Raw genomic sequence first — 26,066 nt, forward strand, 5'->3', positions numbered from 1 at the left:
CAAGAAAAGCGCTTCAAGGCAGAACAAAAATGTGTCTTGCACATTCTTTTCCCTCAAAGATTTCTCGCGTCGAAACAATACCATTTTTTCCAGAACACGGATGAATAGAAACATGAGATAATCCGCATAATTGTGGGAAAAAAAAAACGGCCAGGGTGCACACAGTATAATAAATATAATTTCACACTCAACAGTAAAAAAACAAATTAAACTTTTTTGAGTAGGAATTGAATCCACATTGCCTGCATTGAATTCGCTCAAGTAAACCACAACACCTTCAGTCTGGTCAACATTTTCACCTAGAAAAAAAAAAGATTATGGTCAATAAACATTCATTAACATTTCCAGCAAAGAGCCAGACAGACAGCACGAACGAGTGGCTTGCGCTGGAAGGCCAAAACGTGTTTTGCATTTCCTACTCAAAGATAGGAAGAACTTTTTTTCCTCTCCCCTCTGTCACATAGATGATGGATCTTTCTATTTCCCCTTTCAAGAATGCATGCCATTAGAGCGCCGGGATTTTAAATGATCCCATAAAAGTTAGCCCGATACACTTAAAGGACAAACACCTCTGTCTGGCTGATAATTTCGACCACATGTTACACTCCGCTGCCTCTCCGAGGAAAGCAATTATTCTGTAGCTCATCAAATCTGAGATATTTTCTTTCTTATCGCGCCTTGCTAACATCCCTGTGCTTGAAAATGCTTGAAGTTTAATTGGTTGAACTCGGGACGGACCTCTGACTGATCAATTAACTGTTTGATCAACTAATGACCAATTAACTGCTTTTTAAGTATTATTTTTGATGGGCTGGGCGAATAGCTCTGTTCTGAACCAGGTTTCAATGTCATATTGCGCAGAATATCACATAGCACAGATTTGCCGAGGTTGTAACTCCGCTTATCATCGCTGAAGTCATTTTGGTTTTCTTTAGACAGCAAACGAGTTGAGGGTGTCCACAGTGCCTCTGTGGTGTGCAGCCAAATAGTGCATTCAATTAATTTCCTTTTAAAATGTAAAACTAAAACATATTGAATCTTTTTTTGTATTTTGGGGAGGGGGGTTGTTTGTATTAACCATCCTTTCCCAAATACAATTTTGGGTTCCCAATATGTACTGTACTTTAGTTTGAGTAGCTGAAGTTGATACCACACACATTAAAAGTCATAGATTCATCATTTCATACAAAAGTTAGTCGACCGCTTTGCTCTAGCTCGGAACGCTGCTCTAATTAATATACAGTCTCCACTTTGCTGCAATTCGCTGTTTTTCTTGCAGACCTTTCGTGTAACTCTGTTCGTTGCAGCTACTCGACTGTTTTCAAGCAGAAAGCCAGCCACTGCAATTCATTTTTTGCAGCTTTAAAAAAATAAATATTTTTTGTGTTCTTTATCATCAACATACAAGTATATGTAAATTTTAAGGTAATATTTTATGTATTTTTCAGGACTATATTTTACCAGTGGACCACCGTGCTGTTCAAATTGCTAGTTTTTAATCCTAATGTAAAATGTATATTTTTCAGCTTGTTGACACACTTCAGCTTGGTTTGTCTCCATCTGGCTTGTGGAATGTAAACGATATTGTTTGCATGTGTTTGGTGTCGGGTCGTCTTTGCGTGCACCTATAGCGCGTTATTATCTGAGGCTTTATGTCGTCTTGGCGGCATCCGTTCCCTCGTGTGTGTGTGTGTGTGTGTGCTCACGTAGGACGTATTTAACAAAGGCAACATGTTTGCTTTATGATCAACATTAAGTGCGTCAACACAAAAGCTTTTCTTCCGAGCTGCGTTCAATGACACTGTGGGGCTGTGGGTGGCTACATCAAAGCCAAGATACCTTCCTCTCGCTATAATGAGGACCAGGACTCGCCTGCTTGGACTCGACCCGCCATCTGCGTGTGTGCGTCTGTGCGTAATGTAAGCGTTCTAAGTGGTAGCACAACTCCAGACAACACAACACCTTTATGGAGGTTTTCACCGTTTGATGTCGTGTCCGCCAGGCTTCCAAAAACGATGGCTCCGGTCATTTTTTTTTCAGAGCCATGAACAGTTCTAATAAAGATGAAGAGCTGATTAGTGCTCGAGACCGCCAAACGTCCCAGTATTCATTTCCTCTTAGGGCCGCGCAAATGCTTGCTATGACCACAACAAAGGCTGTTCATAGCTCACCTTTGTTGCCAGAATACAACATGGGGGCATTTTACAAGTTCACTTAAATGAAGACTGCCTTGTTTACGCCCTTCAGGAGAGAGCGTGAATGGGCTTCTGGGAAATTCGCCTGCCATCAGCTCTAAACTTGTGACTCTGTGTGATGTCTGAACTTTGCAGCACTATATAAAATAAATAAGTCGGACAGCTATTTTTCGTGTAGTTACTTATATATCAAGAAATATGGTTTCACGTCAACTATTTTTTTATAGAAGCTAATTGACGTGTTCGATTTCTGCAGTTATTTTAGAGCAGTTGTGTGATTTGTTTTTTGTCATTAATGAAGATACAGAATGTTGTCACAATGTCTACAATTATTTTTGAATGTTCTTTTGTTTGGAGTCAAATATATTAGGAACTTGTATTCAAAAATTTATATGACTACATCATTTATTATATATTATTACAACTACGCCTAACAATTAAGAGGTGCGGGATTTGATCCCGGCCCCTGCTTTCCTGGACTGGTAGCCAGCCAGTGGCAGGGCAAAGCAAACAGACAAACAACCATTCAGACGTATGGATTGTTTAGAGTCTTCAATTAATATGCCCACACTAATTAGAGTGACCATCATTTTTCAAAAATGACATCTTTTTCATCAAATTCTTGATATAACTTCAAAAAAGACTGATGGTGTTCACCGGCATCTCAGCATTTTTTGCAAGACTCCAACTTTGATGCGCTCAATTAAAGTCAGACTGGGATTGAGCGGTGACTCAGTCCATTCCGCCAGCATAGTGGAATGTTCCTATTGAGTTTGACAGGATCAGAGAGACGGAAGAAGCGTCTCGACTCGGAACAACCAAACGGCTTAGTGGTCAAACAAGTCGGCCCTTTGTCTCGTCCAATTGAAATCAAACTCAAAGGATAACCACCAGGAATGTTTGTCTAGGATGCATTGTTCAGACGTTCCAAACAAAGACAGATAGGCTTTAAACAAGGCATTTAATTAGCGCCAGATCCCGAGCTCGAGCGGCGCCAACCAATTAGACATTCCTCAGGCGTGTGTGGGCCCTATTTCACAGATCCTCTCCGGTGCTGTCTCTTACAGTACATCTCCTGCCGTCCAGTTAAGAGAAGGTAAATAGCCCAAGACAGACAGCTTCATTAGCCAGCGTCTGAAAAGCGTCGGGGCAGATTGTCGCTTAAATAGTCCGCCGTTACTGTGGGCCCAGCCGGCGACCTCTGATCAATTACAGCTGACATTATTGTTTGTCGGGAACCTTTTTTTCCCCCTTTTATTCCTCGGAAAACACGATCAGACTAGAGCTTTGCCTGGAAATGTAATCTCCCCCTTCTCTCTTTGCGCTTCCTCGGCTCCACAAACAATAAATCATTCCATTGAAGAGATAATAAAGTGCCAAGTAGGATCTAGTTTAATTTTTGTCAGGGGAAATCTGCCTGCAACAAAGTTAGAAGAGTAAAAGGCTTCCGCTTTCCTTGTTCTCATATATTCGAAAGGCAGACTTCCTGTTTAGATTAAGATTGATGGTGGCGGGTTATCATTTCTGTCCACCGCGTAGCCAACAGCTCTGTTTAATCATTTTAAAACGTTCTATCTTTTGTTTGGATTTTTTTTGACAACATGCAATTTGAAATTTGCCATAACAAGCCCTTTACGGTAATTGCACTCTCACTGAGGGCTGTTTTAATTCACTCTGTTCGTCCCCGCCGATTCCGATCTTTGCTTAGCCGGGCGTGAGCATAATAGCTTAGCTGTTTGTCGGTATTAAGTGATTTGTTGTTTTAATGACGACACATCAATGTTCACCTTTGAGGCTCCCTCAGGCTCACTTCCGGTAAATGACTCCAAACGCTTTGTTTACGCATAGCGGGAATTCGCTTCTTCATCACTTCTAAACTTTTATGTTGGAAATTGCAATAGCAATGTGTATTGCAATAATTTAGTAGCAGACTGTATTATTATACAGCTGACGAATGGATATAAAATGTTGCGATGAGTTGGAAGTTAAAACTGCAGTATGCAACTTTTTTAGTTTTCACCCAAGCCACTACTAGAGGTGATTAAGGTTATCAGCTCCTATAAGATCTTGCTGGATTTTTTTTTTTATAGGGTGTCGATTGGCGACTTTCCTGCTCTCTACAGTTGCTAGCGCACCGGAAATTACAGAAAATAAATTATGCATTTTACCTAATAGTGGGCAGACCTCGACTAACTAGGTATTATTTTGTATTTATGTGGGAGAAAAACATCATATATTAATTTCCTCAGCCGTGTATTCCATCTTTTTCCCCCCACCGGCTGTCCAGATGATTGTTTGTCTCGGGTAATCAACAGGAAGCAGTGTGTGTCACTTGACCATGCGCAGGCAAAAATAAAGGAAGCTGCAAAGTGGGACAGCTCGACATTTCCATGCCCCTAAAATGAAAACAAATGAAAACAATTGAATATGCCGACAGCACTGAACTTTACTCCTACTATACCCATGCAAGTAATTGATTCTGATGATTCCTGCCTCTGCTTAGCTAGTCTGACAGAAACAGATTCTCAAATTTCCTATTTTTTATGATTATTTAATGAGGAAAAAAATACTACTTTACTTGAAGAAAGCAGACACTTAATCACCGCTTACACTGTGGCACCTCTAAGGTTGAACCCTTTTCAACCTGCAATTTGAAAAAAAAAGTTTCACTGCAAATTATGGAAATAGAAACTCCATTCAAGGGGCTGTCACGACCAGACATGTGTCACGTAACATTATTACATATCAATCAACAAACAAAAAATCGTATCTCACCTATCTATCACCTGTATCCTCTCAATCAGCAACAAACCGAAGCAAGCAAGACTTTGTTGGCCCGTAGCAGATTCCCCTTCCCTCCTTTCAATGGGCTTTTTGGGTGTGGGTGGGCAGTTTTGGACAAGGCAGACATGAAAGGTGCTGGGCAGTCGCTGAAAGCGACACTAATACCTTGAACAGAGGTGATGTATTTGGCCTCAAGGACAAGTGGTGGCGAGCTCTCCATGTATTTGGAAAGGGAGGACGCATTTGGCCCTGAGTGTAATGCATCCTACCTGAGAGGCCCTTGAGGAGCCTTGAATGGCTGATGGGTTGCCAAGACCCTCTCCATGATGTCCTACATTAAGCAGCTCCGCAATCAGACCTTCCTTTTTTTGTTTATTTGTTTGAATTAAGCTTTGCCTGCTGAGCGGTAATTGATTCAGTCCGAGCGCTGATACAAGGTGCTTGCTTTAATCCTTTATATTGTTTGGGAATATTCTCCACCGAGGCATCTTTCTTATGGAAATCAATGCTTGCTTTTGGAAAAAAGAGCCCTTTCATTTCCAACCAGTGTCCTTCTCTTTAGAGTTGTCGCCATGCCGATCTCCTTGCCCTTAAGCGACTGATGTTTTGTCAGAGTTTTTTTGTTTGTTTTTTTGCACATCAGCTTTTTTTTATTATTACCTTGAACCCGTCTGCCAAGTGAGAGAGAAAGAAAAAGGGCGGAAAAAAATCAACAACAAAAAAAGCTCAATCAGTATCCGAGTGTCTATGAGGTTGTCTTTAAAGCGAGTTGCGCAGGAACGAGAACAAACTATTCACAGTCCCGTTTGATCCTCAGACGTTCAAAGTCGAGAGAAGTACGGACGGACGATAGGGAGGGGTGGGTGGTCTGGGGGGTACGGAGATACCTAACTGTGCCCTTGTAAAAGTTGCCATGTTTTCATGAAAGAAGCGCGGCGCACTGCTAACTACGAACCCCCCGTGGTATCTTTATTATTCCGCGCTCTTTGCCGTTTAAACGTCTTCAATTTCCCCCAATTAGGCATCCATCGGCGGACTGCAATTGAATAATTTAAAAGATACGTCTGAAGCCGCAATGTGTATAGATCTAAGAGGTAGTGAAATTCCTTCATTATGCCGACTGATGGGCTGCTATAATTAACCTTCGTCGGGTTTGTCATTAGTGTACTTAACTAGTCGTGGCGGCTTTCAACATTTCCTTTGTTTTTAGTGCCGTTTTTATATTTAAATATTAAGGCCATTTCCATAATATTCCCATATTTTTTATTCATCAGAGAATAATTGATTCCTTTTTATTGCTGTGTAAACTTTGGTGTGTGAACGACTGTGGATAGTTTTTATCCCCCATTTTCTTTATTATTATTGCGTTCCTTCTCTATTATTAACGCATAGTAAAACATTGATGTCTATTATGTTAACATGGAGAATTATTCAATTGCTCCAACTTAAATGTTATTGGACTTTTTAAGGAGTATTTCAGGGGTGGGGAATTACAGAATTAACAGCATCAGGAAATATCTCTCGGCAAATTCCGTTTTCCCCCTCGTGAATATTAAACCCGTGATACGCATCGTTGAGTAACCAACGACCTCTTCTTCACATCATGGCAGGCCTGGAACTGCCCTTCATGATGATGCCTCACCCGCTGATCCCCGTCAGTCTGCCGCCGGCTTCCGTCACCATGGCCATGAGCCAGATGAACCACCTCAGCACCATCGCCAACATGGCTGCTGCGGCGCAGGGCCAGAGCCTGCCTTCCAGAATGGTCACCTCTGTCATTAAGGTAAGTTATTATTTACATATAAGAGGTTTATTTGAAATATCTGCCCTGATTTGACAAAATATACATCACCACAAAAATGAAAAAAAGCAGTTTTTCTGGTGAAAAAGTCCATCTTTTAGTATGTTTGCTGTTTATATCATCACGGAACACAATATTCTGTGGGTGTCAAAAAACCAGAAGAAAAGCTCTGAAGTGGTTGTGTGCTATGTGGGAAATCTGCTTTGAAAATGGCTGGCATCAAATGAGCTAAATATGAACTATATTTAGTGAATTTTAACTCCATGTTAGTTAATTTGTATGCAATGTAAAAAAAATAGCTAACCTCTTTATGTTAAAAGTTAAAAAACGTGTTTGATCATTCCTAATGAAAGCTAATGGATATACTGTATTTATTTTAGGGCTGTGTGTTGTCACTGCAGGGTTTGCAGGAGCGCATGCAGGACAGTCCATCCCCTGCCCCGTCCTTGGAGGACCACCGAAGGCCCGGCAGTCACCCGTCGTCTCACCGCAGCAGCAGCGTGTCGAGCTCGCCCGCCTACACGGAAAGTTCTTCAGATAGGATACGTATGTCTCCTCGCCAACTCGTGGTTCAACATTGCGCTTTTTTTAAAGCGGGTCCTCATAGCCGCCCGGCAACTTTACTGTCCACAGCGCCACACCACAACGGCCTGTCTATGAACCAAGCCCTGCTGGGTCTGTCCCCCAACATCCCGCCTGGGCCGAAAGAGGGAGACCTGGCCCATGACATGAGCCATGAAGCAAAGAGGATGCATGCAGAAAAAGGTAAGTCTGTTTTTTGTCATTATTTTTGGATTACATTGATTCATTCAATAAAAATTTAAAGGAATGCAGATTAGTTGTACACCACATTGTCAAGTGGTCACATAAGAGTGTACTGGGATGTTATCATTAAACATACACACCTATGATCAAACCTTAATACTGCAGGGACGTCATTTTCCAACTTGTGGTAAGTCTCCACAGTTTAATTTCTGAGGTGCTGCTGTTTTGGTTTGCAACAAATACGCTGAACAATTGTGTAAACAACGATGTTGAAGAAAGTTTTTTTTTTCTTATAGTTGAAGCAGCCATTTATTGCTGTGAATCAATTGAGAAGCTGTCTATTAGGGTAGGGGCCACTATTTGAGGAAATGTAATACACAAAGGTACTGCCTCAAGCTAATTGCTGGGCTGCAAGGTGTGAAAGGTCAAAATGTTTTCAGATAACAGAGCTTGTTAAAGAAGAATTAAAGGTCAGAAAATTAATCCAAAAAAAAAAGTGAAAGGTGATGTGAAAAAAGGGTTTCATCTCCAAGTCATTATAAAACGTTACATGCAAGGTAATTAGTTTTCTGTCTTTTTGTGGAATTTTTGGGGAGATATTGCTACACACCTCAAAGATTGGCTCCATTGATTCTGTCTCAATTATCAGTTTATAATTATCACATCATCGATTTAAAACAAATAAAAACCTCCTTGTTTCTCATCAGTGAAAAAATGTCTAGTAACTATAATTACCAAAACAGCAACGCCAGAAGCAATCTCTCATATGCATTGAAGAATTGTTACATGTTTGTTTGAATCCTTCTTATTTAAAATGATGTTTTCTACTTGAGATCAAATTGAACATCCTGGTAATATTTGTAGTTGAGTATTTAAACACTGCTGGCCACTATTTGCCAAAATATGGCAACCAATTCTCATTGAACTTTTTAGCAGTGTGATGAAAGTCGGGATAATGGTGCAAAAGGTGAATTTGTCACTGAATAATTCATCCATCTCAAGGTTTAAACTTCTATTTAAAATAGGACGTGAGTATCGACGAAGGTGCACCATTTACTGTATATTGCTGATCCAAATTAGGAGGTGGAGGTCTCCTATTGTGTTACTAAATTCAAATTCATCGATATTACCACAAATTCCCATTTGCTTCACACATGGGAGTGGATATGTTCAAGAGATGTAGCACGGTCATATCGTACAGGCTTGAATAGTTTTATTAATTGCTGTCAAGATTTTTCATTATGAAATGAAAAAAAAAAGGAAAATGGTCTATAGTCATAGAAAGTGAATCAAATAATAGATTTGTAGTATTCTCCATTGGTTTAAAGGGAGCAGTGTAGGTTGTGATGCTGTGCTCAGGGTGAAGCGGGGTGGGGCGAGGTGATAATGATACGAGAACCACTGTGGAAATCATCACCGGGATCCACTTTGCTCCCTGTTGAATAGTCTGACATGAAAATCACTATTAGCCCTTCACTCGCGGCCTGTGAAGCAGTGCATCGGAATAATTAGCAGGATCATGAACACAATTTATGGGTCACCAAAAGTGTGTGTGTAATGTGTGTGTATTTTCGACAGATCCTCTTAATCCAGCAATGGGATAAATCTTGGAAGACATAACAGATGACATGCTATTATTCTTTTTTTTAATGTCCAACTTTGTCTACTACCAGTAAGACACAAATAAAATAATGTGCAGCTTTCTTAACGATACAGTATATGCAATGATATAGCACATTTAGATAGTAGCACGTTTAGAACAAAGATCGAAAGGATAAAAGCAGCTGAAAAAACATTTTTCTCTCCAATTGAAACTCTTTTCATTGATCATTACCATTTCAACAAAATGATTAAAAACATTTTATCAAATAGAATAACAAAACAACAACATCAACAATGATAGTAATAATAATAATGATAATGTTATAAACCATATTGGGCAATGTGATAAATGTTTTTTTATTGGCTATGGGCATTTTAAAAACAATGTAATAATAAAAACTGTGATTAGATTAATAATCATAATATAACCCTAAAACTTGCTTCAATGTGTAGATTTTATAAATACCAAAAAAAATACTAGTTCTGCATTAAAAAAATAATAAGAAAAGTTATTTTAATCAAACATTGTTTCTCGCTTTTGTGCAAACTCAATACACACCTCTATTAAGTTGTGACCTAAAGATGTGTCCCAGTATAGTCTCGGGTCAAGGTTATAGTCAAAGTTAACAGAGTTTAGATGTGGCCAGAAAATGGACACAAGGGATCTATAAAAGACAGACGAATGGGGGCTAACAGTCCAAGAGCAATTCCAACCAGGTGACCCTCACGCATTTTACACACTCTGCGTTATCAATTCCCGATATGTCGCCAGACTTTATTAGGATTCTGCTCTCTTCTGAGGTCTTGCACTATGGGGTAAAAAAAAAAAAACATTTATTTTTCTACTTTTTCATGAAATAACCCATTAATGCAGAGGAGTGCAACCAAATTAGTTAGCAATTTGCTGAGCATGAATTAATGAAGAGAGCTCCTCGCCGCTCGCACAGTTGTAATTTTCATAATAACCCCGGAACCTTTTATTTGGCAGCTTGTTTAGTTTTTTCGTTTGAAGGTTTTCATTAGTCTAATGAGGACTGCACAAGGGCGAGCAGTCAGCACAATTTACATGAGGAAGCTATCATAATAAATGAGGCAATTTGAATAACATGCACAGGTTTATGCAGCGAGATAAGAGAGATGGTCGCCACCACCGGCCGATACATTAAGAACTAACTAATAACCAAAGTAATTCCAATAAAAGCTGTAAGTGAAGGGAATAAAATTAATGATAGATATAGTGAACTGTAACGATATTACACGATGCGTTAGATGAATAAAATAAACCATTGTTCAGGAGGCTTTGTTTATGGCCAGCTTTTTAATTAGGGCCCCGTTTGTCACGTTGGTTTGTTTAGAGATAGCATTCCGATAGTTTAATGATATCGCCCCCACTTGTTTGATCTTTACGATCCTGGCCGAGCGCTCAATTAATTTCGTGCGCAGCGGGAACGCCAGAGAAACGTCCCCATTTAAATAAGAGTCCCAAAAAGATGTTGCTATGTCATCTAGTGGCAGGACAAAGGCTGTTTGTTGTCAAGCCTTTTTCCGATGTTGTCACCTAGCGCAGACAAGCCAGATGGTCCTAGGTTGTTGTTGTTTTTTTCTGTCTTTGGGCCCCCAAAAAATTCTGGATGAAAAAAAAAAAAAGGATAGTGAGATTAGATGATGTTTATTGTTTAAAGTATAAAGTTCTCACATGTGACTAATTGAACAGCTTCAAACGAGAAGAGCCTCTGTCTTGTGAAAACAGCAGGTAGCCTCGGCAAACAAGGGGGGACATTTGAAAGCCTTTGGCTGTAAAACCCACTCTGGACATCAAACGGCTTGACATCATTTCATTTCTTTGGGAGAGTGTGTTTGAAATGCCAGCCATATGCATATACTTCGAACCATACGTGTAAATTCCATGTGGCGGAGGGGAGGGGGGGGGGGGGGGCAGTGTTTTGCCAACAATAAGTTACACCCATCTTCAAGAGTTGCTGAAATGTCAGTTTTTTTTTTTTTTGGTTTAGTCACCACAGGGCTAGGCTATAATAACAAGCTAAAAATAGTGTACCATTATTTAATGGTTAATATGAGTGTGTTGCTTAGATTGAGGCAGATAAAGGTTTGCCTAATGTGTTTTGAGATACAAAACTGATTGTGTGATGGTTACACAACAATATCTGAAGTATGTTTGGGTTTTAGAAACATAACCTACTATATGATAACAAAAATATGTACGTATGCTTTGCTCAACTTTGTGCAAAAAAATATATTTTTTTGAGTGGTTAAATGTATGGGTTGATTTTGTGTTTGGGAAACTGTAACAAAAAAATAGAATGTTTCCCGACAGAAGTGACTGACGCCATATGGACAAAAGCGGTTGTGAACATCATTTCTGGTTTGTGAAATTAATTGCAAATACGTCTTTGTCCATTTATCTATGCCAGCGTTATATAGTGACAGGCAAAAGAAAGGCGCCCCTATTAGACGGCAGAAGGTACAATGAATCTGTTTATCCACCTGTTGCTAGTCATACCAAAAGAAGTCATGGCTTACTAAGGTGCTCTCAACTAATTCCACATTAAGTCACACTAGAGTGCGTTAGAAGCAACACTGAAGTGTGTCTTGCAGTAAGTCTTAGACCAGAGTTCATTTACTGTGTTTACAGATGTCCATTAAAACAAAACCTGCAAGTGTGAAAGCACCAGTCCAAAATCTGCCCAGTGAGAAAAAAGGCTTAAGATCACCAAAGGTGCACAAACAACTTCCAATTCCAAATGGAGGCGCTTGATCGTTCATCTTCCGACTCACCGATGATTCCTTTGATTGCCGACCTGTTTTTTTTTTACGTTCCATATTTAGCGAGGCCTCTCTGCACTGCCTCGTGTGCATCTCTGCTCTGGCTGAGTAAAGCACTTGTTCATTTGCACTGAAGGGTAACATGAAACAGGGCCGAGCGTCCTGATGGACAGGCAGATTTCACCTTCGCCAGTGAATGATAATGCATTATTAAATTTGCCTCTCTGCTCACTAGATACACTTAGCTGACCACAGCATATTTATCTCCCCATCCGACGCTCTCTGTCTTGGCAGGAGAGAGCATTCTGTCACTTTTGAGGCATTTCAAAGATTAAAAAGAACCTCTCTCTTTTCAACGTCCTTAAAAGCATCCCCTCACCACCACCCACCTGAGTGAAATGTGATTAGTGAGGAGATGGTGTCACGCGATGGAACATTCATGAGCGGAGAACAAATATCCAAATGAACTCCCGCGTCCCCACTCTTGCACTATCAGCATTCCTGCTCACATGGTGCAAGAAGAAATTTGATTGATCCTCTATTGAATTATTTTTTTCTGCACACTTTCATTTCAACGGCACGCACTGACAAGTTGTTTGATCACAAAGCGTTATTGTCTGCCAAGTCACATTTCAGGGGCTCTGATGGCTAATGATCTCGCCTCCTTCGACCGAAAAAAAAAAAGTCAGGTAGTCAGCACCCCGTTTGAAGTTGCGAGCGCCAAGGACACTGAGAGGAACCGACACAACACGCAGCATTAAAGTCAGCGTAAATGAAGAGAAGGAGCTGGACACGTCAAACTTTTAACGATAGGCATAGCATCAATGTCAGAGTGTCGTAACATATTTTCTTTTTTTTTTTTTTTTGCTCAAACGCCCATATAGGAAAAGAATCGGGACTACATAGGCAAAAATAATCACACTACACATAAATATACAATCAAACAAAACAGGATCAAAAGTTCTATATGGAATCAAATTAGATTATGCAAGTGGATCTAAAATTCTGGGTATACAGAATCCAAATTCCAAGAACAATTTAGTCTTTGACCATTCTAACATGCATGTTTTAGGCAAATGAGAAAATCTTTCCCGTGATTTGTTGATTTATAGTGCAATGTCGAATTTTCAACAAGTGACCCGTGATTGGTCGTTACCTAAGCACCTAGGTATCAAAGTCAAAGTCTGTCAATTTCTTCACGTCAAGACACACAAAGAGATCGAAATTGCGTTTCCTACTATCCCACGGTGACATATTATATATATATATACATTATATTATATAGGTCCACGGACAACAAAATGTGATGTCATTTGCAGTCGACTGCAAGTGGCAACATGGCCGCCCCCTGACATGGATGAAAACAGATGATTTTGCTACTTAATATTTTGCATACGCAATATTTATCAAAGCAGTGTTTTGACTGGTGAGGCTACGTTGAACATATTGTGAACAAACTTTTGGACTTGACGTCCACTTTAACTTCTCGAGGGAATTGCACCAAAGTGTTTTTAACAAGCTTTTTTTGTGTTATTATTCTTTTTGCTATCCTTGCTCCCTGAGAGCACACAAGGTGAGTTTTACATATCTGAGCATCTGCTATTATGCAGATCGCAGCAGCACGTTCCCATCCCGACGCCCTTGGACAACAGCATTAAGCAATTATGAAGATTATGTACAATGCGGAAAAATTTGTGATTCAAAACAATACATATCTTGGCTGTGGCGACTGTTTCGGACAGATAAGGTTGACCCTGAATATGTATTTCTGTACTTTTGGAGACGTTCATGCAAGGGAGGGGGTCTTTTTTGTATAATTTAATATTTGCATGTAAACAGTAATTAAGGGATGCCGCCGACACGCTGAGGCCATGGCTTGCCAAGGTAAACAGCGAGCGGCCGTGCTCGTTCGCAGCGCTCCCGTCCTGTTTACAGACTCGCGAGCGGAGCTCCTCGTTGGCAGCGCTCGTAAAAAACGCCGGCAATGCGATGCCGGGAGCGCAGCGCGGCGGCCTCTCTTATCGTCTGGCGGTCTGCTCGATAGCCGACTTGAGGACGTTGTGAGTCAAACCTCTAAATTTTCACTCAGCGATAATTACGCGGCTATACTCGAGCTTTTATATCCTTCCACCATGAAAGTAAATCATTCCTAATAAAGAGAGGAAGAATAGGGGGCGGGTGGTGGAAAAGTGCTTCAGGACTAATTTTCTTCACTCCCTCCCTTTCTGCTCTCTATTCTGCTTTTTTTTTTTTTCCCATGAAAGCCTTTTTCCTCAGTATTCCAGTCACCTTGACTTTGCAGCTGCTGCCTTATATAGAGTGTGTTGCTTATCCTGTATAACCCCAGTCTGTCAATTAGGTGTTTGAAAATTAATCTCTTTAGCTGCAAATACCGTGCCAGCTTTTCTTGAGCGTCTGAAAATGAAGTGTTATTAATTCACACGAGCAAAGCCGGTGTTATGAATAATGTTATCAAAACAGATTTCCGCGCGTTTAACACGTTGCCACGATTAAAAGGGCCCCTTAAGTATTTTTATAACTGTGAAACGACTAATGGATTTGCATCCGTCTTTGCAAAGTGTTGTTCTAAGCCAGTCCTTTTCAAGTCTCCGCTTCTTCTTCTTCTTCTGCTTCTTCTTTTTGTTCATCATCGTCGTTAAAAAGCAAGCCAAGTCGAGTACAAGGATAGATTAGTGCCAGCGGAGCTGCTCCCAGTGGACGCCGAAACTCGGCAAAGACATGTTGAAGATAAAACAGTTATTGCGAGGCTATATGTCCACTTTTAAGACTTGTTCCGCTAAAAAAAAAAAAAGACAATTATGAGGGATTTGCTTCTCTTGTTCACATTGATCAAAACATGCCGATTAAGTTCACCACAATTTTTCATGGGTAGACCCTTGAAAGTCAAACAGCACTCCTGAGACGCAGTCTATTCATTTGTGTCAAAGTTTGATTTCAGTATATATAGCTTTTGACTCATTTGAGCTACCCTAAGTGCTCAGCAGTGGACATCCTGGCCTTTCTAATGATATCTCATGTGTTTGGGTAGGCTCAAAGGAACTTTGCTCTTTTGCTGAAACAAACGAAAAACTGCAGCAAATCAGAAATGGCAGGGAAAGTTTGTTTTACAAAGTGCAAATGTATGTTTGCAAAGATCTTGCTTTCATTAAACGCAAAAGATGAATCCGTATGCTTTCTTGAAGGATGAGCAAAATCAGTTAAATCATTTGGAGAGTCTGAAATTAGATTTGGACAAATTAGAAAATTATGAACTCTTGTTAAAACATTGTCTCTCGTTAATTACTCGATCATTCAAATGCAAGGCGATCGATTTGATAATCGATTTTTTTTGTCCGCTAACCGATTTTTGACACCTCTACTTCTAACTATAGAGCGGGGGAGTGGATGATTTTGAAACTTGAAAAACAGGGGGGATAGCTCTCAGTTATAAAAGCAAAGTTATTGCGCAACAGAGTTTCTTCCAAATAGGTCGTTGTAACCTCCTAACTCCAGAACCACTAATACTACTTTGATAAAAAAAAACTAACAATTATGGATTTTCTCTTTCATTTGTTTGTTTATTTAGTCCGAATGCTTAATTATTAGCAACGTGTAATTGCCGTTTATGTTGGTTGTATTCTGACGGCGCTATCGGGTACACACAGGACTCCCCAGTCACCTTCCACGTTAAGCCGCGTGAGGAGGCGCTCTAATGAATTCATAAATGGCAAACAAAAGGCAAAGTAAACAAAGAGTGAGGAATAAATGGCTGGATGATTAGTGGGTCACGCAGAGATTAGCGGCATATACAGTACAAATGATCCCCCTCGGAAATGGGAATGAGTCAGGCAAACTGGCCAATCAATTTTAATCTCCGGGATTCTTGTGTCAATAAACAGCGGGCCGCAATCCAAATCACTGCTTCAATAAAGGCTGGAATGTTGTTGTTAACGCGACCTCAGATGTTCCACTGTAATTCTTAGTTCCTTTTGTAGTGTTATCTTGCAGACAGTTACGGATCGCAGTGAAAACCTTTTTGCTAACTTCCCTCCACAAAAAGGGCCACCTTTTATCGAAGCTGGCTTTAAGAGCTCGTCGGAAAAGGCGGGAACTAAAAGTCCCGCGCGCTTTTATGCAGTCGTCACAGTCGGCCGAGCCTGAAATCCTCGTAGGTCCGATAATGACACAGCCCCCTGCATTTATTACACGGCGGATAGGAGGGAGGCAAAATGCTGACTTTGAACAAATGAACACTCTGACCTTTATGCAATAAATATGACACGGGCCGCATAAAAAGACAAGATATCTTCCTCCCAGTTGGAAGTCGACGCAGATCCCTCGTTACCTTCCCTCTTCCGCTGTCTCGCACGTCTTTGCTGTTTAGTTCTGACTGAGCGAATGATGAAACACGCTTGTGTCCTCCGTCTTTAAACGCACGCCACTAAAGTTCAATTTGTAGCTCATAATCTGCTCTTATTAGTAGCGCCACACCTCATATACACGGCGGAACACAAGGGTGGATCGTTGTCTGTACGGCGGTGTTCATGCATGATTAGATTCTTTAAGTTGATTCTAATTGGGCCTTCTCCCGCCACTTAACGCAATAATGCGCTTTATGCATGCATGTAAATTAACAGCGAGAATGGTTGAGTACATCTCTTTGATGCTGAGTCCATATCGACACCAATACTGTTATAAAAACGGCTTGGAGACATGATTTTGCAAAAGTTGGGCGTGCAGCACACTCTCGACAGTCGCTGAAAAAGTCCACTTAGTGTTCAACCTTAGAAAAATGTGCAAAGCAACATTAGGCAAGGCAGTTTTATTTATATAGCGTATTTCATACACAAGGCAACTCGATGTTCTTTACATGAAAATTATTTTTAAAAAAAAAGCATAAAAAAGGAGAAAAAAATACAGAATAGAACGCATAAAAAAATCAAGAATAAAAATTTTTTTAAAAATTATTTAAAAACAAAGAGCATAGCGAGGAGAGAGAGGATTTAATTTAAGAATACGCTGCGGTAAACAGTAACGTTAAAGTATTTCGCTCGCAAAAACATACAAACCAACTCTAAGTTTTTCAAAATGCTAGTGTGTGGTGATAAACATGACTTAGGTGAGCTCCCTCTTAGCATCTTTTGTAACTTGTCACTAAAGGATTTATTAGGTCCATCTGTTTCTCTGTCTTCATGTGGCTTTGAGAATATGATTCAATTTATTATTAAAGCAAAAGCAATGGAGTTGTCACTTTAACAATGTGGCGAGCCAGCGAGAGAGAGAGAGAAGGAGGGAGGAGGCAACAGTCGGAATGGGTTATTAATGGAAAGGCACGGCCATAGGGCAGTTGAGATTTAATGATATCCAACGAGAAAAATATGAGGGTGTCACTCTCCAAAAAGTCACGTTAAATGTCAACATTTTAAGGTGGGCCGCCGCTAATTTAATGCCTGTGCACAGTAATGTTTTGGAGAGCATTTAGGAAAACACGGCCCAGTGGCCAGCCTGATTATCCCGCTCACCTTCTCTCCTCCCGCTCTCTAAATGGCTTTGTGCACCAAGCGATTTCATCTCGAAGCCACGGGAGAGGGGGGGTGAAAAAAAAAACAAAAAAACACCGCGTTTTGATTTTCACGCTGCGATAAGAGAGCGAGTGCCAAATGTTACCTGTTAATCGAGCCCAATCCCGACCGGGGGCCCTTGACTTTGTCCCCCAGCAGGGATGAAGCAAACTCTCATTTTCCTCTCTCCGTGATGAAAAGGAAATTAGCTTCAATGTGATGAGACCACATTAGTTGTGTGTGTTTGTGTGCATGTATGTGTGTGTTTAATGACTGTGGTTGCCTTTTTTTTTTTTTTGCATACATCTATCAGCATGTTTACTTTGTTCACTTTGCAAGTGAAGCAGAACTTTTTCAGCTCAGGGACCAGTCTGGGTTCTTTCTGGGCACCTAGATGGACTAAAATATCATCAGTTCAGCTCCGGCAACCCGGTGTTGAAAACGGATGGACAGAAATTCTATCTGTAAGTTGTCGATAGTGAGTAGAGCGAAATACACAGACGAGCATGTTTGCTTTGATTAATATTGTTGCTCATATCCATCCTTTTAGACAGGCCATCCAGTTGAGTCTACTTAGCCTGAAAGACGCTTTCAAGTACAGACAGCAATTGCAAGATAAGCAAGTCTCGTGTTTTTTTTTTTTTTAAGTGCTCAAATTGCACGCAACTCTTCTTTCCTGCCTGCATCGCTTGCACTTGCAGCGGCAGACACATGATTCCCCTTGACAAGATTTTCCAAATCCATTGCTTTTAAGTGCAGGTGGAATCAGCGCCGCTTTAGCCTCTAATGGCTGTCCGAGAGGTCATAACTGGTCCATTTGAAGGAGGAGGTTCTGGGGCTAGGCAAATCCAATGTAATTGTGCAGTGAGGAGTCCGTGCTGACATGCGGCTGCTTTTTTTTTTTTTTTTTTTTTTTAAGCATCTCCTGCTGGGAGGAGCGGCACTCGCAAGGACAAAAGCTTCACCTGTCAATATATCATTCTGACTGGCCCAGCCCAGTGTACCTTTGCCCTATCTCCCTCTCTTGCTCTTGTCACTATTTCAATCATTCTGTTCTTGTGCCGTCGCCATCTACGCATCCATCTCCTCTGTCTTTTTAACTATCCTCCTCCACCCCCCCCCTCTTTCTTTGTCTGTCTTTCCTCCTCACCTCCCTCTCCCCGCTTCAGCAATGTCCTGAGGGAGTCGCTTTCAAACACAGGAACCAGAAACATATGGCACATTTTCAACTCCCAAGGTCAATTACAGCTATTTATCCCGAGATTGCGGCTAAATTTCCCAAGGTTTTCCTCCTCTGGCTTTGCCACAGATTGCAGTGTGTTTCTGTCACAATGAAAAAAAAAATTAGGCCACTTTAATGCATATTTTTGCTTGCTTACATAGCAAAAATGCACATGTAGCCTATGATTTATCTATTTTGTTCATTTGTTATATTTATAGTCCCAAGTTCCAAGTGCTACATAATACACAAATGTAATCACATAAACATGTTTTTTATTTTGTATTTTGAAAGGTGCAATAAATAGGCCTATGTACAACTTTGAGATTTTTTTACTTTTTATATGATTTTTTTTTTTTAAATATATATTTTATGCAACATTTTAGCTTTAATAACCTGTACGCATACCTTCACACATACTTTCCTTTGTATAATAATAACAATAATAATAATAATAACTATTATTATTACTATTATTGGTGGTCTTGGTGTTGTTATTATTATTTGAAAGGCTTCAATCACAGCAAAAATATATTCTAGTAACATGACCAACTAAATTAGATTTGCGATGTATGTACAATAAATCTGGTCACATTTTATATGATTTTATTTATTTTATTCATTTGCCTCTCACATCACAAATCCTCCAACATATCATTTCATAAAAGCAACTTCACATATTTTGTATTTATTTTTATAATCATAAGGAATAGCCTGTAATTTTGGGGGGTTTCATATTGTTTTAATTTAAGGTCCAAGTTCTTGCTTGCCGCACAAATATAATCACATGTAAATTGGACACGAGTCTATAGCCCTCCTCCAAGTGATTCACATTTATATATTTATTATATTTTTTTGGTATGTATTTATAGCCAAGTGAATGCCTGGCCTAGTGTTTTAGCAGCACAACAGTGGAGGAGTGAGAAAATTAACTGGATAGGTAATTCATCACTGCTTGCACGCTGTCAAGCACTCCCTATGCAGCTATTCAAAGCAGGAAGATGGAGAAAGGAGGGAGTTATGGAGGCTGCGGTGGAGGTATTTAAATTATGGTGTTTCATTCACAATGCATTGTATTTACACCGTCCCCGTTTTTATTTGCGGCTCTTATTATCCGACGAAACAGTTGTGCGTGAAATGTTATTGGTGACAGGAACGGGGAGGAGGAGTGGGGGGCGTCGGGGTGACCGGCCCCGTTTTTGCAGGCGGTATTTCACAGCGTCGGGCCTGGACACCGCCGCCGCCGTCACAGCTGCTGTTGGCAGCCTCGCCAGCCCTGCAGAAATATCACCTGGAAGCAGAGCACTCCGTTCCGACGGCTCGCTGTAATTAAGTTCGTGAAGCGATTGTGAGGAATAAACACGCCAGCGCATGCCAGGGTTTACATCCAAGAAGTGTGCTGAATAGAAGAAGATGTGGATCTGCTGGGTTCAGATACGTTCAAATTCCATTAGGCCATTTCATGTTTTGATTTCATTACATTTGATTTGCCTTTTTTCCCCTCTTCCTTCAACTCGTCTCATGGTGGAAATGTTATCTGACAAGAAGCGCTTGTACGCTCGTCGGAGTCTGTCGAGCAAAACGCGGTTTGCTTTTCCCACAGCGTGACAGGTTGTTTCCCCGTCGCAACAAAGCCATCAAATATTCTCTGTGATCCAACATTGTGTCGAGCTGAGGGTGCCGGCGGAAGCCTGACGCCCAAGTTTGTTAAAGCGATGATTTATGATTAATGCCAGCTCGGAATAAGGACGACAAAGTGCCACCGGTACGAATCAATTACAAAGCCCGCTCTCCCAGAGGTCTGCTAACGTCCCTCGTTGACATGGTGATTTTATCGGAGCTGGGCGACGACGATATCAACCTGAACGCCCGCCAACTTGCGGTGTTTTGATCTTTCATTAGGTGTTTTATGGAGATGAAATGGGGCTTTCATCTTGCTTTAAAAGATGTTTATTTCACATATTGCACAAGGAGGAAATCATTACTTAAAAGGACGAAAAGTCCTCGCTTTTCCAGATGTGTCCACTTTTGGAAACCCAAACAATATCCAGGCTGCATAAATAGTTGCAAATTTGGACAGGCCCTCAGTTCATTTGACCTCAGCCATGCCTGTTTCCACTGGGAGTGGAAACAGAATTGCAGAATCTGTCACTCGCTCTTGAATTTTCTCAAACAGCCAATCAGCAGCCAGTGTCAGACAGGGGGGAGGGACTTAACGGAACGTACCGCCGTGCTGTTGGCGTTCACAAACGAGCGGAATCGAGCGTAGAAGAAGCAATGTAGGCTACGAAAGTGTCAGGGCCCGTCTCCATGGAAACGAAGGCCCGATTTGAAGGCTAGATTGGAGGGGGGCGAGAATTTCGACACCAGAAGTTACGTGATGTGGCCGACGAATTCAGTGTTTGGACGCAGCCATTGTACAAAAAACTACAATACTTAGTAAAGTCTGACTCATCCTTAAGGCAAATAATACAGAATAAGAACTTAAAACCTTTTTTATATATTTAATTTAAAAATTAGAACTCCATTATTCCTACAAAGTCGCATTATAAACACATTTAATCCATTAGGCAAACACCCATTCTAATTAATCACACAGATACACACTCCATCTTCTCGAATAAAAGCAGAAAGGTTGTTTATTTCCTCCACGGACATTCACCGCCTTCTCCACAGGAAAGGTGGACTCAAAATCCAAATTACAAGCCCAAACTGTGAATCCTAACGCTCCTTTTTTTGGCGCCCGACATGTTTCCAGGGCATTTTGCAGATGCTCGAAATAATCTCCAATGCTTTTGCTCAATCTGCTCTGAGGATGGGCGAAATAAATACTTTAAACTAATTAATGTAGCACCAGCTGTTCCTGGCTCTTGGCTGGCATCGCTTGAATGTTGATGGGAGGGGGGGGGGGGATTGGTAAGGGATGGAGCGAGGGTGGGGAGGGGGGGAGGGAAGGCAGTTTGTGCACTGTTCTTCCTCCACACAATCACAAACGAACACCGAAGTCCACATTCCAATCTAGAGTGGCACTCAGCGAGCGTACATTTTCACCAAGACTGAACTATCTTGATTTGGATCTCTTCCAATTTTAAAATCCTTGAACTCACTGAGACTGAATCAACAGCACCTCTGCTGGTTGCAGTAGAGTAATGCCATTTTGCTTGAAGACTCAACAATTCCACAATTTCAAAGATAATATTGATAGCAATAATATATTTATTAAATGAATACATTGACAAAAAGTGATAAAAAAAAATGAAATGACATAAAAATGAGACATAAAAAGTACACTGACCCAAATGTAAACAAAAAAGAAAACTTACAGGTAATGAATTTCACAATGCTAATGTTTTTTCCATAGTATCCAAGACAAGGATACTGATTTTTTTCATTTAAGTTTTGACCCATATTAGTAGCCATAAAACTGACGTTATTGATAATGTACCGTGATTTTCGGACTATAAGTCGCACCGGAGTATAAGTCGCACCAGCCATAAAATGCCCACAAAAGTGAAAAAACATATATGTATATAAGTCGCTCCTGGGTATAAGTCGCCCCCCCACCCAAACTATGAAAAAAAACGCGACTGAAAATTACGGTAACCGTTTTTTTGCACTTGCTTAGTAACAATAAAATCATTTTTACATGATTTCTAGAATTGTATGTATGGTTTCTTGTGTGCCTATTGAATAAATAATACTATTTAAATAATAAACAAATAAGTATTCTTACAAACAACAATAATAATACATTGTCAATAAGTTCATAATCAATTATGCCTTGAAAATCTTCTCCATTTAAGGCGGACAAAGATAACATGGCCGTCTTTTCCTCCCCACCCTCTCCATCCTCCTTACGAGGCTATACGGCAGATGGGTCGGTTATATCCCCGTGTTTCGCGATGAGACGAGGATGATGTCATTACCGGTTTGACAGACAGTCGTATGCGTGCCAGCACAAAAGAAGCGCGAGCCTCACGGGGGTCAAGGCGGGCGAGCCTGTTTGTGATTTTGTTATACACATGACATCTCTTAAATGGGGGAAGCTGGGATTTATGTCCATCTTGATAGTGTTTAGCCCCCACGCTGGAATGTTGAGGAAAAGCAATACAAAGGAATCTCACAGGGGCCACTGCAATGTGTTTATTAGACTCCAGGTGACGAGAGGAGAGGAGGAAACTTCTATTAGGACAGTGGAAGTTCGATGATCAAACAAAATCGGACCACCTCACGGGCTTTCCTCTTTATATGTTCTGCTGTAGTTGCTTTTTTACTAGTGAGACACAGAAAATGGATGGGTGGATGAATACTTAATCAAGTTTAACTTTGTTTCCAGATGATAACCTGATGTGCACGCCAACCGCGAGAGACAGCTACGAGCGGTTGTCGTTGGCTGGACCGACTCTGCCTCCTGGCTTCCCCTCGCCTTTCCTCTTCCCGGACGGCCTGTCATCAATAGAGACCCTCCTCACCAACATACAGGTAGAATTTGTCATGCTGCCCATCCATCCATCCATCCATCCATCCATCCATCCATCCATCCATCCATCCATCCATCTATTTACAATAGCACTTATTCTAAGTAGAATCTAGTAGGACTGAAAATTAAATGTACATTTTACATAATAACTAAATTAATTTAATGAAATTGAGGGAACTGGTTTAAAAACAATACGATATTAAAAAAGATTGCGGTAAAACATTGCATATACGTAAATCTGTTATGTATTATATAATGTGCACGTTTGCAGGGCCTGCTGAAGGTGGCCATCGACAACGCGCGGGCTCAAGAGAAGCAGGTTCAGCTGGAGAAGACAGAGCTCAAGATGGAGCTGTTCCGAGAACGGGAACTCCGTGAGACTCTGGAAAAGCAGCTGGCCATGGAGCAGAAGAACAGAGGTAAGCAAATCTGTGTGTGCGTGCCTGAACCATTCCAACTCTTGTGGACATATGTAGAAATACACTTTAATATACATTTGATTTATTACTTAGATGGAGAAATATTCCATTTATATTGGACAATACATTCAAGAGCGTATTTAATGCCAGTGTGCCCCCCCCCCCCTTTAGCAATAATCCAGAAGCGTCTGAAGAAGGAGAAGAAGGCCAAGAGGAAACTGCAAGAAGCTCTGGAGTACGAATCCAAGAGGAGAGAGCAGGCGGAGCAGACTTTCAAGCAGCCCTCGCCTGCCGACAGCATGCGCTCCCTCAATGGTCAGTAACTGAATAAAAAAAAACTGATTAAATTCTGAAAGAGGACATTTGCCGCAACTCATAATTACTCTAGCGAGGTTTTTTTCCCACTGGTGTAAAAAAATAGAGGTGTCAATTTGAAGGAGGCGTTTAATTGGATGACGCATCTGGTGACTAATTGAAGACCAGCATGTCTTTGTTTGACTCTTTCAGGCTTTATCGTAAACGCTTTTGTAGCTGTTGTTTTAAGGTAGAGTGACTCGGAGCAACAGATTATTATAGCAAAAGTATGTCTCGCGTTCGCCCGCAAGGCTCCGAGGCGCCGCTGCTCGTTCCGCGTGAGCGATGCGCCGGCACTGCTGACATTGCGGCGGCCGGACGCAGGCAGGCAGGATGTTTAACGGCGTTGATCTCTTTTCTGCCGCAGACGCTCTGACCCCTGAGATGGAGAGCGACCGCAGCAGCGGAAGAACAGATGCTGAAAGGACAATACAAGGTACAAGGGCTCAGATGAGACTATAAATCTCTTTCTTTTTCTTCTTCTTTTTCCACTTTCACACACACACACACACACATTTAGAGTGCCCGCCGTCGGGCCATCGCTGTTCACCATCTGGGCCACCGTACTGGGTCAAGATCATTGCTTCCCTTTAGAGACAACGTAGGCTTTTGGGGGAATAACACAATAGCCCTCAATAGAACTGAACAAAGCACTTTTACATCCTGGCGTTACTTTAATGTTTTTCACCGCAACGATGAACTAAAATAAGAATAACATTAGCGCAAAAGAGTACCACTTCAATTCTTGACCTCACTAGCATTGTGAGGTCATTTAAAATGCGGACAGAAATGAAAAAAAAAAAAGCCACTTCTCATTTCTGTTTGTTGTACGTTAGTTAGCAGGTTAATCCTTCATTCGTGGAGAATAACTAAGATCAGATGGAAAGAACTCTACCGTTTGTATTCCATTATAACTCAAATTGCAAATATAGAAGAGAAATCCCTGTAACAATTTGTCAATACGATAGCCAGGATACTTCTCCCGGGTTCGAGGAGAATGATCTTGAGACTTTAAATCCATCATTTGCATTCTGATGTGGGGTTAAGAAATCCATCATGAGTGAATCAACAAAAACAGAAACCGCAAGAGGTTTGGGATAGACACTACCAGTTTCATTTTGCATAGGGGCGAATGAACATTTACATTGTTTGTTTGTTTGTTTGTTTGGTTACCAGGCTAGTTTCTGGTTCATGCAACTTAAGCATTTGAATAGTATTGCTGTTAAAGAAAAACAATTCCGTTGTGCATCACCAAACAACAAATATTCAAATTTGCACCTAATTCGAATTACTTCTTTGCTTGTGTACTGCAACATCCAACAAACAAAACCACAGAGCGAAATCTATACATCGTGTCTTCATGTTTTGTGCTAAAAGGTCGCTATCAGGATTTGTTCTCGCTGTAAATTTTGTAGTTTGGGCTGGTATAAGGCCCAACAACTAACAAATACAAATAGTGAGACCCAAAACAAACACCTAACCCTTTCACCTCCACCAAGGGTAAAAGCATCTCCATGCAGTCAAAAGCACCAAACGGCGCTTGTGTGTGTGTTCGCTTTCTTTGCAGAAGCAGACGCGTATGTTTACCGCTCAGGAAATACTAATGAGTCATAAAACCACCAAAAGCGTCGGAATCTCCCCTTTGGTAGCAATAAAAGAGGCCAAATCAATCCATTTTATGAATAAGCCTTGTGCATTTTTAATGCTTTGTTTGTTTGTTCGCCTCCGGGGCCGAAAAGGAGGGTCGGGTGTTTTTTTTTTTTTTTTGGGGGGGGGAAGGGCGCACACCGGTGATAACCTCAGTGGGCCGTCTGCTATCTGTGTTTACGCACACACAAAGCACCACGCTAAAACATCCTCAATTATCACGCCGAAGACAAGTCGCTTTAAGATGCCTCGGGGCGCGGGGGTGCACCTTTAATCGGAATTTGACGTGCAAATTGTTCGTCTCCGCAGAACAAAAAGTTTGATTTGTGAAAAGGGCAAACACAATGGAAAGAAACCACGACTCCTCTTTTAATGAAATGTCATTCATTCATTGTTTGATGTCAGGATTTACGCGTTAAATGCAAAGGTAACGCATACATCCAAAATTCATTATA

The 26,066-nt window shown here is 40.9% G+C and overlaps 1 protein-coding gene across 3 annotated transcripts in view; it reads left to right on the plus strand.

Annotated features, from left to right (window-relative positions):
* dachd (dachshund d) overlaps positions 1-26,066 on the plus strand; it is a 106,862-nt gene that overhangs the window by 76,972 nt on the left and 3,824 nt on the right. For 2 of the 3 annotated variants that reach the window (XM_061287193.1, XM_061287195.1), the window contains exons 4-10: positions 6,590-6,762; positions 7,161-7,326; positions 7,414-7,545; positions 23,048-23,193; positions 23,463-23,610; positions 23,782-23,925; positions 24,332-24,400. In XM_061287193.1, coding sequence (XP_061143177.1) covers positions 6,590-6,762; positions 7,161-7,326; positions 7,414-7,545; positions 23,048-23,193; positions 23,463-23,610; positions 23,782-23,925; positions 24,332-24,400 — 978 coding nt within the window. The remainder of the gene's footprint in view (positions 1-6,589; positions 6,763-7,160; positions 7,327-7,413; positions 7,546-23,047; positions 23,194-23,462; positions 23,611-23,781; positions 23,926-24,331; positions 24,401-26,066) is intronic. The other variant, XM_061287194.1, reaches the window with a different exon arrangement.

Source organism: Syngnathus typhle, linkage group LG9, assembly GCF_033458585.1.
Source record: "Syngnathus typhle isolate RoL2023-S1 ecotype Sweden linkage group LG9, RoL_Styp_1.0, whole genome shotgun sequence".
Lineage (NCBI taxonomy): Eukaryota > Metazoa > Chordata > Actinopteri > Syngnathiformes > Syngnathidae > Syngnathus > Syngnathus typhle.